This window comes from Ruditapes philippinarum, unplaced genomic scaffold (assembly GCF_026571515.1).
Source record: "Ruditapes philippinarum isolate M1 unplaced genomic scaffold, ASM2657151v2 ctg4892_1_1_1_1, whole genome shotgun sequence".
NCBI classification, from domain to species: domain Eukaryota; kingdom Metazoa; phylum Mollusca; class Bivalvia; order Venerida; family Veneridae; genus Ruditapes; species Ruditapes philippinarum.
The window spans coordinates 40,874-59,506 of NW_026859842.1; the positions used below are offsets into that span (position 1 = coordinate 40,874).

The following is an 18,633-nucleotide window of genomic DNA, read 5'->3' on the forward strand; positions in this document are numbered from 1 at the left end:
TTTAAAGATATTTATGATAAAATCTGGTCTGTACCGTATATGGGCAAAATGAAATGTCTTTTTCATCACTTATTCGCTGGTTTAATAAGTTATTATACTATTATAGTATATAATAAAAATAATCAGTGAAATCTATACAGAAGGAAATTTCACGGGCTTAGATGCATTCATATTTGAACACGATTCTGGTCCTAGAATTTGTATTTGACACATTTTTGAAGAATATTCTGGAATTTTATATGTATAATTATCTTGAACATTCCTTGAAAGTGACATTATAACTATTCAATTATAAATGGTCAGGGAACAGGTAAAAATAAAACTATATTCATGGTCAGGGAACAGGTAAAAATAAAACTATATTCATGGTCAGGGAACAGGTAAAAATAAAACTAACTTCATATTTTGACATGATTGTGTTGAATTTTATGTTTTACAATTATACATTAATAAATACACCTGATGGCCAACGAAATTTTCTATAATGTCTCTGTAACGTTCAATTATCAAAAAGAGTGGGTGAGTTTTTTCATAATTTTGGAAGCTTTTTAATTAAATTGCACCAGTTTTCATTTTCAATTAACGGTCAGCCATTGTTATAGACAAATTGAGTTGATTATGTCAGCGAAAACATGAGAATAATGTCATTTTAATAGGATTGTCAAATTAAATCTTTGGACATAAAAATATTGATTTAAATTTTTATCAGTTATAGTTTATTTATTACCAAAACGTTTTAAACTAGTTTTCATTACTAGTATTCTTCGTAATTCTTTGATTCAATTTTTCAACAATTTATGGGATATTTCCTTGAAATTTTATGTGGACATTTGTTGAAAATACTACAAGAAAGGGTTTAGAAATTTTGATCATTTGTTTGGATCAATATTAAGGACATCACTTAATCATTTCAACATCAAGGTACTGTAAAACTTTTGTATTTTTATTATCTAGTTATTTGTTTTAATAATGAACAAATTTTGTTTTAGGTTTTGCTTTTTTGTTACACCTTTGGCTGGTATCAATACGAAATACATGTATAATGCGACATATACCCAGTCAAAAAAGTTAAATGAATGAAAAATAACATCTGTGTAAATTCAGAATATTTATTTTCAATCCAGAAATTAGTTATAATATAACTTTAGTTTACGAAAAACAAGATTGCAAATTTGTTTCCTTAATTGAAAAGAGGTCCAACCCAAAGTTTTGTTTTACTTTTGGCATGTCAAACAACATTTGGTTTCCTTACCCCATGATGTTTTACAACACTTAGCTTTCTTACAACACACCTTCTTTAATGCTCCATTAACTTCGATCTTTGAACAACACTTGCCACCAAAACAAGGTGCAGATGTAGGAGCTGGAGTTGTGTTGACTGCTGTACAACACGATTTATAACAATCTGTTTCGGCCGCTTCATCAATTTTGCAGCAGTTAGAACCTTTACAGCACTTCTTCTTGCCATTTACCTTCACACAGCACTTCTTTCCCGGTTTACAAGGCGCAACGGTCGTTGTGGTCGGTGCTTCAGTGGTTGATGTTGTTGTGCTGGTTGACGTAGTAGTTGTTGTACAGATGTTAGGTGATGACGTGGTTGTTGTTGGACTCGTATTCCCAACACAGCGACCCCGATAACACCACTAAAAAGGATAAAATTGATTTAGTATTTACGACTAACACATTAAAAAGATTCAGACGTCTTTTTGATATAAAAGAAGAATCATATATACTTCTTAAAACATGATAAGGGCCAACTGTTTTCTCCGATGACTGCCTCGCCAATTATAATATTTGCAGGAACATAAATTTCTTGCTTAGACGGAACGCTACTTGGTTATGAAACAGCTTCCAGAATGCAACAATGTACATGTAACTGTAAGAGTTTTGTCCGTATAAACTGCGGAAGTTTCTAAATTTGAATTTCACCATTACCATGTTTAAAATTTCACCATTACCATGTTTAAATGTTGAGATCTGCTTAAGGCAGTGCTAGGGGCGTATCAAACCGAGCCTGCAACATAATCAATTTTGCATTTTTTCACTTTCTTTAGAGATTTTTTTGTTTTCAGTTTTCTACCTTTACAAATAGAAATATATACATGATGCTGGTATGAATGTCAGACGCCCTGCCATATGTGTTCCTTTGACACATAGCCACGTGAGAACACCTGCAATGTGTTCGTGACTATGTGCAATGAATAGACACCATAACTTGACTGCTGATTTACTGATGAGTCTAGAGTTTGCCTAGACTTCACATATCGACGCACCAGAGTGTGAGATAGCGAGGGAAATCAAATGAACGCTTTTGACCTGCTTCCATCTCGGAAAATGACCGATTATGTGAAGACTATGATAAACAAGATCAACAACTAGAGGCGGCGTTCAATGAACGCAACCCCACGCCATCCAGCAACAAAAACCAGCGGCAAGGAGCACAAGAGTTCCCAAACAAAAAATAGGACAGGACGCAAGGCAGAACACGGACAGTATAATCACTAAAACGATATTCATGGTATGAGTAGCAATTATTTATATATAAACATTGCCAGCAAAAAAATATTGTCGTGAGATTTTGTCGTACATGTACGACCATATGCAGGTGCAGTAGGTCCAGATTTTATTCTAATAAAGGACAATTCTCGCCGCATTACCCAATACTTTGCATGTGAAATAATCGGGATCTTGCCTTTATCTGCTAGATCCCCGGACCTTGATCCGATTAAACATTTGTTTGGAATAGAAGGGCAATATGAATCCGAAAATGAAATTCTTTTTACAGTACAGACATTTATTAAATCAAGCAAGAGATTTAATTGAATAAAATCAAATATTTTACTGCTGAAACAGTACTTTAAGATTAAGCAAGGTTATGTGCGTTGAATATTTTTGTTTTTTATCTATCTATTTTTTTCAAGTTTTGTAACAAATACAATAATTTTGTTATTTCATTCTATTATTTATTCCTTTTTCTCGAAATTTGATACTTAGTACACGTAATTCAAAAGCTATAAATAACTTTAAAGGGAACACTATTGACTTTTGAAACTTATACTTTATACATTAAAATATTTAAATAACTTAATTTTGCCTCGGTCCTATTCTCAAAACATCAAGTATATTGTAATACAAAAAAATAAAAAACCTTATTGTTCGCCACAGCACCACAAGGTGTGCCGGCTAAGGGGTAAAGTGGATGATGAGCCTCCTCGCAGCCGACTGGTAGATCCGATCTTGTAGAACAATGGTAGCCAGTATAACAAGCCTCTTCTCTTATAGTCTTAAATACAAAATAAAGAAATGTCATTTCTAAATCTAAAATGTTTTGATCAACAATATGTATAAGAGTATCAATTTAAAATACTTTTAACATTCGGATCTTATATCAGATAATTAAAATATTTACTCTGCCTTTAATTTGTTCGCCACCAATTGTTACGGGAGTTATAAATGTCAGAAATTGGTCATATTTACACTTTCGCAAGATGTCGACCAGATTCCGTTGTACATTTGGCATTGTTGGTTCAAAGAATAGACTGTGCCTGGGAGTGATTTTGCCTGCAGCTCTTCAAATTCCAAACCAGTAAAAGCATGCTGCTTAAGGCAATTTTTTTGAAGCCTGAAAACAGATGTAATCAAAGCATTTAAAAAACTTGTGTAAGGCGATTTTCTAGAATAATTCAGAAATAATTGTACATGTACTGTACTGATAGTTCGCATTCCAGCAAACATTTTAAGAAGGAGCGGTGGGAAGAGGGAACAACGTTGATTCATTCAATATTTAAAACTTCTTGATTCTACAATCAGACTCAACCCACGGTAAATGCATTGTCTATAATTCCATGCTACAATACTGATCAAGGTATCTGCGTGTAAGCATAAACTTAATTTACAACACTACAATTTATAGACAGCTGACATCATGTTAATACATTCTTTATAACTAAACCGCTAAATGTGATACTGTTTGAGCAATAATTCCCGAATCAAATTCTTTTCTAAGCATATACAATGCGCGATACGGGAATAAGGTAGGAAAACACTCCCATACTAAAAAGACAAACAGGCATTGTCCTTTATAACATACTTAATTGAGACGACAGAGATGTGGTTAGCGCATTTATGTATTAAAATTAAAGATTTTTTTACTACTTAAGAAACATGTGAAGAACTTATCACCTATGTTCATTGAGGTAAATAATAAGTAACACATTGTTTTGTCTAATTTAAAGCGTAATAATTATGGATGTAAAATAAAAGTATAATGAAAGAGGATCTGATAATAGCAATGACTAATCACTCAATGGATACAGTATGTGCTCAACAATATCTACATAGTAATTCATCGTATTTTTACTTAAAGTAATTGCAAAAAGGCAATCCTAAATGTGGTTGATAAAATAAAAACTTAGTGACCCATAATGTGATGAGATAATCTCTTTAAAGGAACTTCATTGACTGCGGTCCAAAAGCCAAAACACATAAATTAGAATTTGTTCCATAGAACATATGCGGCACTTTAAATATATAAAGATATGTAAATGATATTTCAGAAATATACTTAGAAATAAATTAAAAACTAGTCTAACCCCTATTTGAGTGAAAAGTGTAACAACGCTTTTCAATTTTAATTCATTTGTTTACAATTAGAATAATTATTCTGCAATAATGGAGTGCTCAAATGATATGAAATACTGCACACAAGTTATTGGTCTGTACCTACAACATATGGAACATAAATCTCAAAATATTATTTTCAGTCCATCAAAGTCAGAAAAAAAAACTCAGTGGAGTCCCTTTAAAGTTATATAAGAATATCTCATACAGTCGTGTGTGCATCAATTGTCTTTGAATGCTTTCAATGGGGGTATGAGTGCACTGAAGATATACTGTTAAAACCGGGATATGTTCAATTTAAAAGAAGATAAAGAAAACAGGGCGGGAAAGATTGGTGTTAACAATATGAAGTTTTTTTTATTTAATTCGTGGTTTGATGAAGCGAGTACACGTTCTTCTACGGATGTTAATGCACAGAAATGGACCATTTACGCTGTAAAATTAATTTCTTGCTGAATAATGTTTGGACCAAAACATGTAATCTACAATGTATGAACGTTGAATAGTATAAATTAAATTTTCGCTTTACAAAAGCATATATTTACTGTTTAAATATAATCATGAACAAAACTAAAGCCTAGAAGCAACCAAGATATCCGGTATCGATGGTTGCGTGTAGAACAGTGGTACGCTATATTTGACTGAAATTGCCCTAATGTAACTTTGGGCAGTCATATATGGTAAGTTATGGCGAGTAAATGTGAACACGAAAACACATTCAATGTGATATTTGGTCAGTTTTCACATCAGGATTCACAAGATTTGGTCTCATTAAATGTCACTTTGTACAGACATTACTTTCTTTGATGTATATTTTAGGAATATATTTAAGGAACGATAAAAAAAAAACCCAATTGAATATCCAGTCAAATATAGCGCACAGCTGTACAACGCGCAACCGGTCAACGGATGTTATGAATATATTTGATTGAAATTGTAGCAATAACTTCCAAAATGCCACAAGTAATTATTATTTATTTCTGTCTTTAATATAATAATATTACTAGAATTAAAGTCCCGTTGAAATCGTTAAGCTCTTTTTATACACTGACTAACATACTGTCGTAAGTTGATTTGCCAGATAAGCTGGTCATGCATTGTTTTTTGTATATAACATAAAAGTTTTACCCATTAATATATGACTTAAATGACGCTACACTACAAGCAGAGAATGACCACTGGGCTCGGGAGTACGTTAGGTTGGTGGTCAACGTTATTTCAGGTGACATGATGTTTTGGGCCGAAGCTGGACAATCTGCAGCGTCGTCTTCACCATCATGGAAGGCGCCTAATCCATGTGCTAGTTCGTGAGTGGCTGTCAGTGCAACTCTCGTCCCATCCACCTCCACAAAGGATACCTGCGCACAGAAGTACAATTTTAATATGTTTAAAACCTTTATCAATAAGAAGTTATCTTTTTTCCTTCAAAAATGATAAATATATTTGATAAACAATATTAACAAATTCAATAATAACATTGATTCGTAACAATTTGAGCATTTTTGCAGCACAGCTTCTTACAAAGTCCGGAATTTAATTTAAATCAAAGCAAGGCATGGTCTTGTTAGTGGCTCCTTTGGATAACCAACACGCCAATTCCTAAGACAACACAAGTTGCTATTCTAATAAGCATGACTTACGGTGCTACTAATAAAACAAATAAGTACATGTGACCACAGACCTTTTTTTTAAATATAGGAATTTTAGTGTATATTGTAACCACTGTGTGACTTTAATGTTAATGATTATGTGGTATAAGATTTTATTTAAACTACTTATTGATGAATCATCCTTGGTTTTTACACTTAACAAGTTTTCAAAGTTATTTGACGTTTAATTGAATGAAAATTATTTCCCGCCGAAAGTCTTTCTTTCATGTTTATACTTACTTTGTTTTCAGACGAACAAACACTTTCACGATACGATAACCCTTCAAATCCCGTAGAAATTGGAGTTGTTTCAAGGTCAGCAAGATCTAATCTGAAACATCAAAGTAAACTTGTTTGCTGTTATCTTTCTACAAATTTATACATTTTAGCAAACTAACACAACTCAATGATGTTTTGATAGATGTAACACCAAAGTTTAATTCACATGAAGTCACGGCTGGTCCAAAATTCCAAATTACTCTAAGATGATATATGTTTTGTTTTTTAAATAGGTTAAAGCGCTCGAAAGGAGTTAATTTTTCGGGGTGGGTGGACTAATTCATATTATTAAGATGTAAAATTTAATTGACATTAAATATCAATGAAGCGCTTAAGGTAATGATTTAAGTAGATTCTCTAATTTTGAAAAATTATTAATTTGTTTTAGTTGAATCTAAAATGCCAAATCAAACTTTTGAAAAAAAGAAGCGTCACAGATGTATAAGTATGTATTTTGTATGTAAAAGCTTAACGTGTTATTTCAGCATGGAGCTCGGTTTATAATCTTAAATACCTAGATTGTTACCAACGAATGAAATCTATTATTTTAGTATATACTGATTCATTGTAACAATGTGGATTGAAAAGTTTTATGCTTACTGAAATATTATTAACACATAGCTTACCTGACGATAACCGAATGAAGTCATGTGAGCAGTGCAGACCAAGACAAGCCGGCACTGTTCGCTATACAGTCATTACTGATTTTGAATTTTTCTTGAATTGATACATGTTTTGTCCAGATTAGAAGATGGAAAGGTTCAAAGAGATGTTTAAAAGTTAAAAATAGTATGACGACATTGCCGTGTTATAATGTTATGTAACCGAAACGAAAACATGTAAGAAACATACGTGGACAAGCCCATGAGAAAGTCGTGCTGAGGAAGGCCTTCTTCTTTTTGACGCCAGACTTTGAGGTCGGATAGAATTCTAGACATATCTAGATAAGTAAAACACTCTAAAACCACACTTTGGGCTTTTGTTGACCACAAAACGTCAGAGCCAGCCTTGAAAATATAATAAAAAAACATATTACCTTGAAAATATAATTTAAAAATAACATTCATATCTTGAAAACATGATAAAAAACCCCAAATATTACCTTGAAAATATAATGAAAACAACAGTAAATATTACCTTGAAAATATGATTAAAAAACAAATATAACCTTGAAAATATAATAAAAAAACTATATATTACTTAGGTTTCCAAAATGATATTCACGCCTCATAAATTTTTCTCAATGTCTTGTAGCCTAGGTCATTGTAACATTAAATATAACAACCATATACATATGCATACGTTTTCAAATTTAACGTCTAGATAAATAAAAATACATTTACTAAGATTTTATCAGTAAACTTATCAGTAATTAAACCCCAGTCAGATAAATCTGTTGTAAGATTTATAATTTTCACTTGGTTTTAAGTGTTTAGTGCAATATCTGAGATTTTAATAATTATGTTACCAACCAATGAAATTATTGGTTAAAAAAACGCACAACATACCTTTGGGATAACAACGCCAGCTATATATATTTTGATGCTATAGTCAGGGTCAACCATATCCACGCTGCAGAAGTAGAGGTCAATCTGAAAGAAAAACATTTAAAAAATAAACAAAAATGTAGTGTATTGCCGAAAGAAAAGAAAAAAACTTGATACATTATCAGAATCACTTCTCGTGTTTTATAAAATATTAGACAAGCGCCTATTTGACTAAGAGCAAGATATAATGTAGCACATCCAACAGGTTCGAATGACCGGGAGGATTTCTCGTCAATAAATCAAAGTTAGAGCTTATCTTATAGCCAGTATGTTGCTGTCGTTCGCAGATGCGATTCGACCATTCAGAAATTCTCACGAACAAATTAAGCAATAGAAAAACACCCTTCAAGGGGAACATTTTTCATGTATACTCAGCAATTTGTTATTCATACTTTTTTTTCTGTACAAACATTTCAGAACCGCCATACTTATGTACATATTTGCTCACTTTATGCCTCATTTCGGTTCGTTATAATGTATTCAAAGCAAGTGATACAGAAAATAGTATTAAAGAATATTCAAATGAAATGACCCTGAAGATGCTTTGAATTACATTTAACCGATTTCTAATATTGGGTATGATAGAATGCTATAATTATGACGAACTGAAAAATATGAAATTGTGTAATAATGGAATACAATGAATTGTGTATAATCTAATTTTAACACTGTACATTTGTGTATACGTATATTTTTACATTGTGCATAATTGAATTTCAATATTTTGTATACCTGAATTGTAACATTGGTATGAATAAATTTGACGAAACAATTACCTCGTTAGCTAATAGTGCTACATATTGTTCTATCGCAAATTCCGCCATTTCGGATCCGTATATTTCTGCAAATCTGAAAGGTAGTTAATATTTTATTTATGATCTACCTTTCAAGTAATTGTTTATCTAAATATATCGTTTTACAACCAATGCTGGTATATTCGTATCATGACATTAGTTGTCTTCACTTTGCACCATTTTTTGTGTAAGAAAATGCCCAACAGAAGTATAATGTGTGCGTGCTTGCGTGCGTGCGTGATGCGTGTGTGCGTGGGCAAATATTTCTAGCCCAGGTGTGAACAGTACATAATCCTGTCATAATCACGGGGGAGGAAGTGTTACACGAAGGATGGAGTTCTTATGATAACTTGTTCAGGTTTTCTTGTGATAACTGTCACGGAGTTCGTCGGAAAACATCTGTATATACTACAAAAACACTCGTTAAAATGATTATTTTCATCTTTCAAAACTGAGTTTTAGGTGCTAAATTAAACTTTAATGATTAAGTTTGTCTTACATCTTGTATTATGTGTCAAAGCCTAACTCACAGGCCATTTTTAATCGCCTCTTGCTTCAAATCTGGTAGTTTTCAGTAAAATTTCGAAATAACTTGCCAATTCAAAAGTTTTGACCTATTTATTTCTGGTCTTCATCCTTACCATACATAATCACCTAATTATAATGCAAAATTGCAATCATAAAGCACCGGCTAACAGTTTTATAACCGATTTTTCAAATGTCCCGGAGTTCCTGTGATAACCCTGAAGATGTCACAGAGTTCTTATGATAACTTTTGTTATTGCCAGTGTGCTTCTTGCGCTAAAACACAGCACGTTTTAGCGTTCTTTATTATTCAATAAGATTGTAAATCATTATAAAATGCAGTGCGATCATCCTTTGCACAAAAATGTGGATAAAAAGTTGGTTTTAAGTGTCTGCAAAGGATAAATAGCTGAATGGCTATCATCTACAGAAAAAATTGAACAAGCGGTCACTGATATTCAGCATAATAATGGCTTAAACCACAAAACAAAAATGTCTCAAAACGTACACGTTGTTCTCAGTTTCAAATGTTTTAAGCAACCACCTTTCTTAAGCAGACAATATATAGGCATGCTTCCCTTACCTAAGGGCTAAGTAATTTGTATCATTTTATACCATAATAAATAAGTATATAACCAGGATAATTTCCACACCTATGTCTTAAAAAAGTTCGATACATGATAAACTACCGATCTCTCGAACAAATTTGAACTGTCCCGCCAGGTTCAAGCGAACTAAGTTTGACTATATATTTTTGTTATCAATTACAGCAAAAGTAGCAGAGTTTCCTCCTCTAAGATTACATAGGGGAAATACTCATCAAACATCGACAGAAAAATATACATGAAAATAACATATTTGAGTATTTCAAGGCGCATTTTATCACGTACATAAATGCCTTACTGGTTTCATATAGCAGTTCCCGGCACCAAATCGCACTTTTTAACAAATAAAATAAAAATCTGTAAACTTTGACAGAACAAAGTTAGGTACCTGTCCAGCATTATCATGTTTTAATGTTGCTCTTTTATTTTACATTTTGATGGAATAAAGGCCTGAGATGTAACAACTTTGCCCACATTTATTCAAAATTTCATAGCAGTTTTTCGAACCTTTTTTATTTTGAATATAATTCAGTACCGATAAGCAATGTTGGGTTTTCAAATACACATGTAGATAACTTCCAAAACTTTTCCGTGTCGTCTGCAAATATATTGTTTAAAAGTAGTGATTTACCTAGAATGGGATTTCAGTTATTGTGCATGGGCATTCAAACTTGAATTCCACAGGTGTTGCTTGTAAGTGTCGCAAGTTCTCTAATGTAACTAAAACAAGAGACAAAACTTTGAAACACATTAATCGCTGTACTATTATAACTGCTGTGTTACATAGAAAACAATTGTTTCTTTGACTGATGCAGTAACATAGATGCTTAACTGAGAAAAAATAGTCTGTTTGCCTGGATGAAAATGATAAAGGGCCAGAATACTGCTAGGAGCCGGAAATTGCTAGGAAACCAGTATATAAATTCTTTTTTCCAGTCTACAAAATCTGCGTCCAAAAAAAAATACTATGGGTAAGAAATAATATCTCTTGAACTAAAATTCACTCAAAACCAACATTATATATCCTATTTTTTACGCAAAGGATGAGCGTACTACATTTCATAATGATTTACAATCTTATTGAATAATAAAGAACGCTAAAACGTGCCGTGATTTAGCGCAAGAAACACATTGGCAATAACAAAAGTTATCATAAGAACTCTGTGACATCTTCAGAGTTATCACAAGAACTCCGGAACATTTGAAAAATCGGGTATATATCTGTTAGCCGGTGCTTTATGTTTGCAATTTTGCATTATAATTAGGTAATTATGTATGACAAGGATGAGGACCAGAAATAAATAGGTCAAAACTTTTGAATTGGCAAATAATTTAGAAATTTTACTGAAAACTACCATATTTGAAGCAAGAGGCGATTAAAAATGGCATGTGAATTAGTTTTTGACACATAATACAAGATGTAAGACAAGCTTAATCATTAAAGTTTAATTTAGCACCTAAAACAAATTTTTAAACGATGAAAATAACCATTTTTAATGAGTGTTTTTGTAGTATATACAGATGTTTTCCGACAAACTCCGTGACAGTTATCACAAGAACTCCTGAACAAGTTATCATAAGAACTCCATCCTTCGTGTAACACTTCCTCCCCCGTGATAATGCAAAAAAATTCCGGTTTGTACCGGTAACCAGTTTTAGATCTTTATAATATGTGCTATGGCATTTAACAATTACAAGTTTTTAACCAAAGTCGCACAATCATTGCAAGGAATATTATGAATATATAAAAATCTATTTAACGGCAATCTTTCACTCATCAAGTACTGTACTTCTGAAAATAAAGTGAGTATTCACAAGATATACATGTAAATGTAACGTTTACCGTAATTAACGTTATCTATCTGATAATTATTTTAATTATAATAATGAGTTGACGAGTCAAAAGCACGAAATAAAAGAAATAAAATAGAAAATGAATATAAAATTTGTGCCGGGACTAAGAGCTTTTTAAGAAAATTTGATATAAATGCGTTTCTTTAACTCTTTAACGAAATTGATCAACTTAGCTATAATAAAATGGCACCATACTTATCATATAATGCTTTATCTACTGTAAACAACAGCTCGACTATGTTTCCGCCTGGAATGGGAGTTTCATCGTTGTTTGACCGGCGGGAAACAACAGCTTCTAGCACTCGCCTTTTCACTGGGAAAAAATACAATAAAATAAGCACATTATGTACAGTGAATTCCTCATTGATACTTATACAGTTTTCTTGATTTCGAATTAAATGTTGATAGTCGGTTACAGGCATCTAATGAAGGCAGCGTTTGTCGATAAGGAAACCAATTTATTTGTATCTGTGTATCTGTATCGTGGACCAATACATTTGTATCTGTGTTTTTGTATCGTGGGCTAATACATTGGTATCTGTGTATTTGTATCGTGGGCTAATACATTTGTATCTGTGTTTTTGTATCGTGGGCTAATACATTGGTATCTGTGTATTTGTATCGTGGGCTAATAGATTTGTTTCTATCTATCTGTATCGAGGACCAATACATTTGTATCTGTGTTTTTGTATCGTGGGCTAATACATTGGTATCTGTGTATTTGTATCGCGGGCTAATACATTTGTTTCTGTGTATCTGTATCGAGGACCAATACATTTGTATCTGTGTTTTTGTATCGTGGGCTAATACATTAGTTTCTGTGTATTTGGATCGAGGACAAATACATTTGTATATGTGTATTTGTATCGTGGACCAATACATTTGTATATGTGTATTTGGATCGAGGACCAATACATTGGTATCTGTGTATCTGTATCGAGGACCAATTCATTTGTATCTGTGTTTTTGTATCGTGGGCTAATTCATTTGTTTCTGTGTATTTGGATCGAGGACCAATACATTTGTATATGTGTATCTGTATCGTGGACGAATACATTTGCTTCTGTGTATCTGTATCGTGGACCAATACATTTGTTTCTGTGTATCTGTATCGTGAACCAATACATTTGTATCTGTATCGTGTACCAATACATTTGTTTCTGTGTATCTGTATCGTGTACCAATACATTTGTATCTGTGCATCTGTATCGTGGACCATGACATTTGTGTCTGTATATCCTTATCGTTGATAAATACATTTGTATCTGTGTATCTGTATCATGGACCAATACATTTGTATCTGTGTATTTGTATCGAGGACCAATACATTTGTATCTGTGTATCTGTATCGAGGACCAATTCATTTGTATCTGTGTTTTTGTATCGTGGGCTAATACATTTGTTTCTGTGTATTTGGATCGAGGACCAATACATTTGTATATGTGTATTTGTATCGTGGACCAATACATTTGTATATGTGTATTTGGATCGAGGACCAATACATTTGTATATGTGTATTTGTATCATGGGCCAATACATTTGTATCTGTGTATCTGTATCGTGGACCAATACATTGTTTCTGTATATATATGTCGTGATCCAATTCATTAGTATCTGTGTATCTGTATCGTGAACCAATACATTTGTTTCTGTGTATATATGTCGTGGACCAATACATTGTTTCTGTGTATCTATATCGTGAACCAATTCATTGGTATATGTGTATCTGTATCGTGTACCAATACATTTTTATCGGTGTATATGTATCGTGAACCAATACATTTGTATATGTATATCTGTATCGTAGACCAATAGTATCTGTAAGCATGGATGCATTCAATGAAATATTATTAAACTAAAAAATGAACAGTATAAAATACTAATGGTAACATTAGTCACTAGATAATAGCTTGCACAAATATTTAAATGAAGAAAAAACCATATCAAGCAATCAAATTATAAAAATAATGTCATGTACCATTATCGTGATCGTCAGATGGCAATTCGGTATCCTTGATGAAGTTCTTTTCAGTTCTATGCGTTTGTTGGATAAAATGTTTCTTGGAAGCCTCGGGCACGTCCGAATGACTCATGTGGTATAAGACACCGTTATGGTTGAATGAACCATGCTGAATTCAACAATATTAATGTAAACGTTTTATTAGATTATTTAAAGTGCTACGCTTAATCCAGTTGGTAACCTTGTCGCTGATATAGGTTAACTTGTTTTTCATTTTATTTTGACAGAACTTAAAGAGACTAGAAAAATGTCTTCGTAAGAGAAACTAATGTGATATTTGAGACATTTGCGAAAAAGCTCCTTACATAAGGCGATTTAGCTTCCCTTAATTTGATAAAAGGGAGTTCTCCATTCAATTGATAAATATATCGTTGCAATTTTATTATAAAAGAACTCGTAGAAATACGGACATGTTTTTTTTTTATCAAACTGACGTTTAATGACTTTTTTTAATGACACCTTTGTTTTCATCCGCACATAATATTTTCAGTGAAGGCCTTTGCTCATTTTGGTTGGTATTGACAATGTATTGATCAAACCATTGTAGGTTCAAATTCCGCACAGGACTAATTTTATATGAGGAAGCCTTCCAGTTAGGCGTCTGGCAGGTCCGTGGTTCTGCACAAGGAACTGCTCGTGCCTAAACGATTCACGAACGAGCATCCGAGGGCCTAATAACATTTGCAGTGTTGGTATGACTTAACACATAACAAATCATACGACGTGGACTCGAAGCATACCAATTTTCAGTAGCTTATGATGAACCAAACTATGTATATACATGGTAGATTATAGATACTAAAGAAATTATGAACGTTAAATTAGATATTGTTATTGAAAAAGAATCACAATAAAATAATGCTCGAGTTGTTTATAGCGGTATTGTTCTACGTGTATTTCTGCTTAATTAGAAATCGTTTTACTTACAAGTCTGTACGAGTTATCATCTTGGCAGGTGATAAGTAAAGCGCTTCCATGTTGCACGTCTTGGTACAAAGCAAATCTCTGGTGTAAAATGAAAACAGCGTTCACATTTGGTTTATACAACTTTTTTTGTTCGATTGTGAAGGAAGTTTATAGCCTTTAGATCCATTTTTGAATCCGATCATGGAACCAACCGGTACCAAGAAATGAGTGTAAAGTTTCTTGCTGAAAGAACCAATGACTTGCCCCTGACAGGGTTTGAACTCATGCGGACAGCGATCCTTAGATAACTAGTCTGACAAATTAACCACTCGGTCATGCCGCCGTTTTACATTACCATTGCCCAAGCGCCTGCATTCACCTTGCAAGTGCCTACACATTTTATTATCTAGAGTCGGTAATAAGTGCAAATGCCAATTATTGATGTTGTTTACAAGCAAATGCCTTTAGTTTAAAATCAAAGCACAGAAGGCGCTGAATTTGTTTGGGTCTCAGAATAAGTTGTGAGATTATAAACCAATTTGTTTATAGTGCTACCAATGCTTTCTGGCGTTTTAATTGTAGCAAATTGGCTACAAGACTAATTGCAACACTGATAATCAATTTAATGTTTATTTGACTTACATAATTTGAAGGAAAAAAAATGAGTTGCCTGTACTGGGATTTGAACTCCTGACCTCTCGTTTCCTAAGCGAGCGCGCAAACCACTCGCCCACGGTGAAGTTATATGATAACGGCTTGAATAAAACCATATTATTCTAAAGTAGGGTTTGTAACGACGCTAACTGTTGTTTAACACAGATGTAAATAATCATAATAAGCATGTATATCTTTAAAGACTTAAACAATATTAGAAATATTTGATCATTCGGGAACTATTTTGCCTAAAAATATATGCGCTTGTCATTTGACCATCATTACGCAGTGATCTCCCCTGAATTTTCGGCGTAAATGTACATATAAAGGGAGGTAACCGCTTCAAAAAGCATTTTCAATTAACAGCATCAGAGTCTGAAATTTCGCTACCATTATTTGTTTGGTCTGACGACCCAAACAAATAAAAACTATTGCCAGGAATTGGGTTAGCACATTTTCTTTGAAGAACAAAGGTTTGGAAGTATATGAAAATTGTTATATGATGTTAGATTTTGAAAATTATCTTTATTTTGGAAAAAGAAATGCTTTTTTTATCATTTAATATGCAAATACATTGATAAGTTTGATAGAGGGTTCTTAGAATCACATAAATAAGCGAAGCCGTGATTGTGTAGTTAAATTGAAAATGCTTGTATTTGAATAGGCACAATTTAGTCAATATAGAAATATTTTTAAATGATAGATTTGGTAAACAAAAACAAGTTAAACGGGCTAAATGAAAGAGAAGACCGACTTAATAAGAAAAAAGTACTTACAATCTGATTTGATTTCAAAGTAACATCACTGATAATTATATTCAATTTTGGAAAAGATTTAAAAAATGATACAAGGATGTTTTATAAATAAAATAGTCAATTAAGCAATTGGTTCAATCTCGTGTTTTTTTTTTTTTTTTTGTTTTTTTTTTGTTTTTTTTTTATACATATATGCACAATGTGTCAGAATTATTAAAATAAAAATACATGACAAATTATGTAAAAATATAAAAAAAAATTAAACATACACGCGTTTCATAATTTGCAATACAAAACAAACAAATTACAAAATTATAACGTTGCAGGACCGAAGGCTATTATGATACCATCAAAATTTGAGCCGCGTCACGACAAAACCAACATAATGCGTTTGCGAAATCATGTATCCGCGCAGTCTGATCAGGATCCATGCTGTTCGCTTACAACCCTATAACAAGTAGAGAAACTTATAACGAACAGCATGGATCCTGATCAGACTGCGCGGATGCGCAGGCTGGTCTGGATCCTTGCTGGTCACAAACGCTTTATGTTGGTTTAGTCATGACACGGCTCTTTATACTAACGTTTGAAGAGATTTTCTTTTCTAGAATTGAGGTTCCGTTGTCTGTGACGTAGATTGGAGCGCTTTTCGACAAGTAAACATTTTTTTCCAGATTAAGTGTTATTCTTTCTCCCTGTACCAGGAAGGTAAAATGTAGCGTCGGACGGAAGTGACATTGTTGTACATCCCTGGCGGCTCTTCTTACCCTTCCAGTTTTGATTTCATTTACGGTCACGTGTTCTAAAATATATATTGAGCGTTTGTGATTGAAGATTTAACTACTTTCATAAATAATTACAATAATAATATTATAATAATGATGATAATGATGATGATGATAAAAATAATAATAGTAATAATAAAAATAATAATAATAATATAATAAAAATGATAACATTATCATCATTATTAACATAATAATAACAATCCTAATAATCATGATAATAAATATATTTTAATGATGATGATGATTATTATTATTATCATTACTATTATTATTATTATTATTATCATTATTATTATTATCATTACTATAATTACTATTATTATTATTATCATTATTATTATTATTATTTGATTGTAAGAAGGTTACATATTCAGACATGAAAGTAATATGTAGATTATTATGTATTTGCGTGATTTTGGATAATTACTATATTTCTATAATAATGATGATGATAATGATGATGATGATGGTGACGACGATGATAGTGCGATCTTTTTACAAAGAAAAATCAGAATAAAACTTACCAACATCTCCTGTAAGAGGTTTCAGCTTCAGTACCGCGTGTGTAGACAAAATACTACAATATAAAATTCCGACAGAAAGCAACATTTTGATATTCTCGTTAAGCATTTTAACAACAATTATTTTACTATTAGAAAGTCCAGAAAGTGCCTAGAATTCAAAGATTGCTGTCAAAAAGTCTAGCCCATGTTTATATAAATAAAGTAAGGCCAACTGAAAGAGACGCTGATACGTTTGTTTCTTGTTACGAAGGTCGATTTCATTACAGTTTTTCATATAACCGTGCTTTATTTTTAAGAAAGTATAAACAATAACGTTACTTGAAATTGTATCATAGTTCGGAGACCTTTCTGTTGAAAATGTGGCAGGGTTAAATCGTATACATATACATGCACAGTGCGTTAACTGGAGTGCGGGTATTAGTTACCCGCACTCCATAGCATGCCCATTAATTGGCTCATTTTGCTGGGGTTTACATATTGTGACGGCAGAGAAAGGGAAAGCGACAGAAATGTCATATTCAGATGTTTGTTCATTGGTTCATTTTTGCCGGGGTTTCATATTGTGACAACAGGGAACGTGCTTTTATGTTTGACTATGATACAAAAGAGAAAGGACACCAAAACACTCGGCAATCTGATTTATACTTGGGGGCTTCGCCCCCTCGTACAAATCAGATAGCCTCGTGTTTCGGTGCTCTTTCTATAACTAATTAGTTCTTATGCTTACTGGTATGCAAAGTTAACCATGTACTTCATTCAGCTACTTGTAGATTGTAAAGTGTGAGGGGAAAACAGTACTGTCTGGAGCGACGCAATTGCTTACCAAAGATCTGTTAGTAGTTGAAATTAAATCCTACGCTGATTTAACGGGTAAGCACTTTATGACGAGTTGGCGCATATTAGATGCATCAAAAACGAAAATGTAACGATTTTTTTCAGTAGACAAACTGTATTTTCCAATTGATTTTTTAAAGTCATCATATTTTGTTTTGATAAGAAAACTATATTTAGCCAATTCAAACCTCAACTAAGTTGAATTTTATTTTTAGACCAGTGAAAAATAATTTAATAGTAGTGGCCTTTATTTTCAGAACATTATCTGATGGTAGAATC

At 32.6% G+C, this 18,633-nt stretch overlaps 1 protein-coding gene across 1 annotated transcript; it reads right to left on the minus strand.

Moving 5' to 3' along the window:
* Positions 1–1,132: 1,132 nt before the first annotated feature.
* On the minus strand, positions 1,133–14,892 carry LOC132758095 (A disintegrin and metalloproteinase with thrombospondin motifs 14-like). Its single transcript, XM_060749605.1, has 11 exons — positions 14,821–14,892; positions 13,852–14,002; positions 12,069–12,186; positions 8,872–8,944; positions 8,057–8,140; positions 7,401–7,555; positions 6,510–6,600; positions 5,749–5,978; positions 3,478–3,622; positions 3,149–3,283; positions 1,133–1,643 (listed from the first exon to the last, which is right to left on the minus strand). Exons 2-11 carry the CDS (start codon positions 13,964–13,966, stop codon positions 1,215–1,217), a joined length of 1,575 nt encoding a protein of 524 aa, XP_060605588.1. The 5' UTR covers positions 13,967–14,002; positions 14,821–14,892; the 3' UTR covers positions 1,133–1,214.
* Between the last annotated feature and the right edge of the window lie 3,741 nt (positions 14,893–18,633).

Coding starts and splice junctions, on each gene's coding strand:
- LOC132758095 (XM_060749605.1), bottom strand. CDS start 13,966: ATGAGTCATTCGGACGTGCCCGAGGCTTCCAAGAAACATTTTATCCAA. Junction 8,141..8,871: donor TAGCACTATTAGCTAACGAG/GTAATTGTTTCG, acceptor TTTTTCTTTCAG/ATTGACCTCTACTTCTGCAG. Junction 1,644..3,148: donor GTGCTGTGGCGAACAATAAG/GTTTTTTATTTT, acceptor TATCCTTTTTAG/TGGTGTTATCGGGGTCGCTG.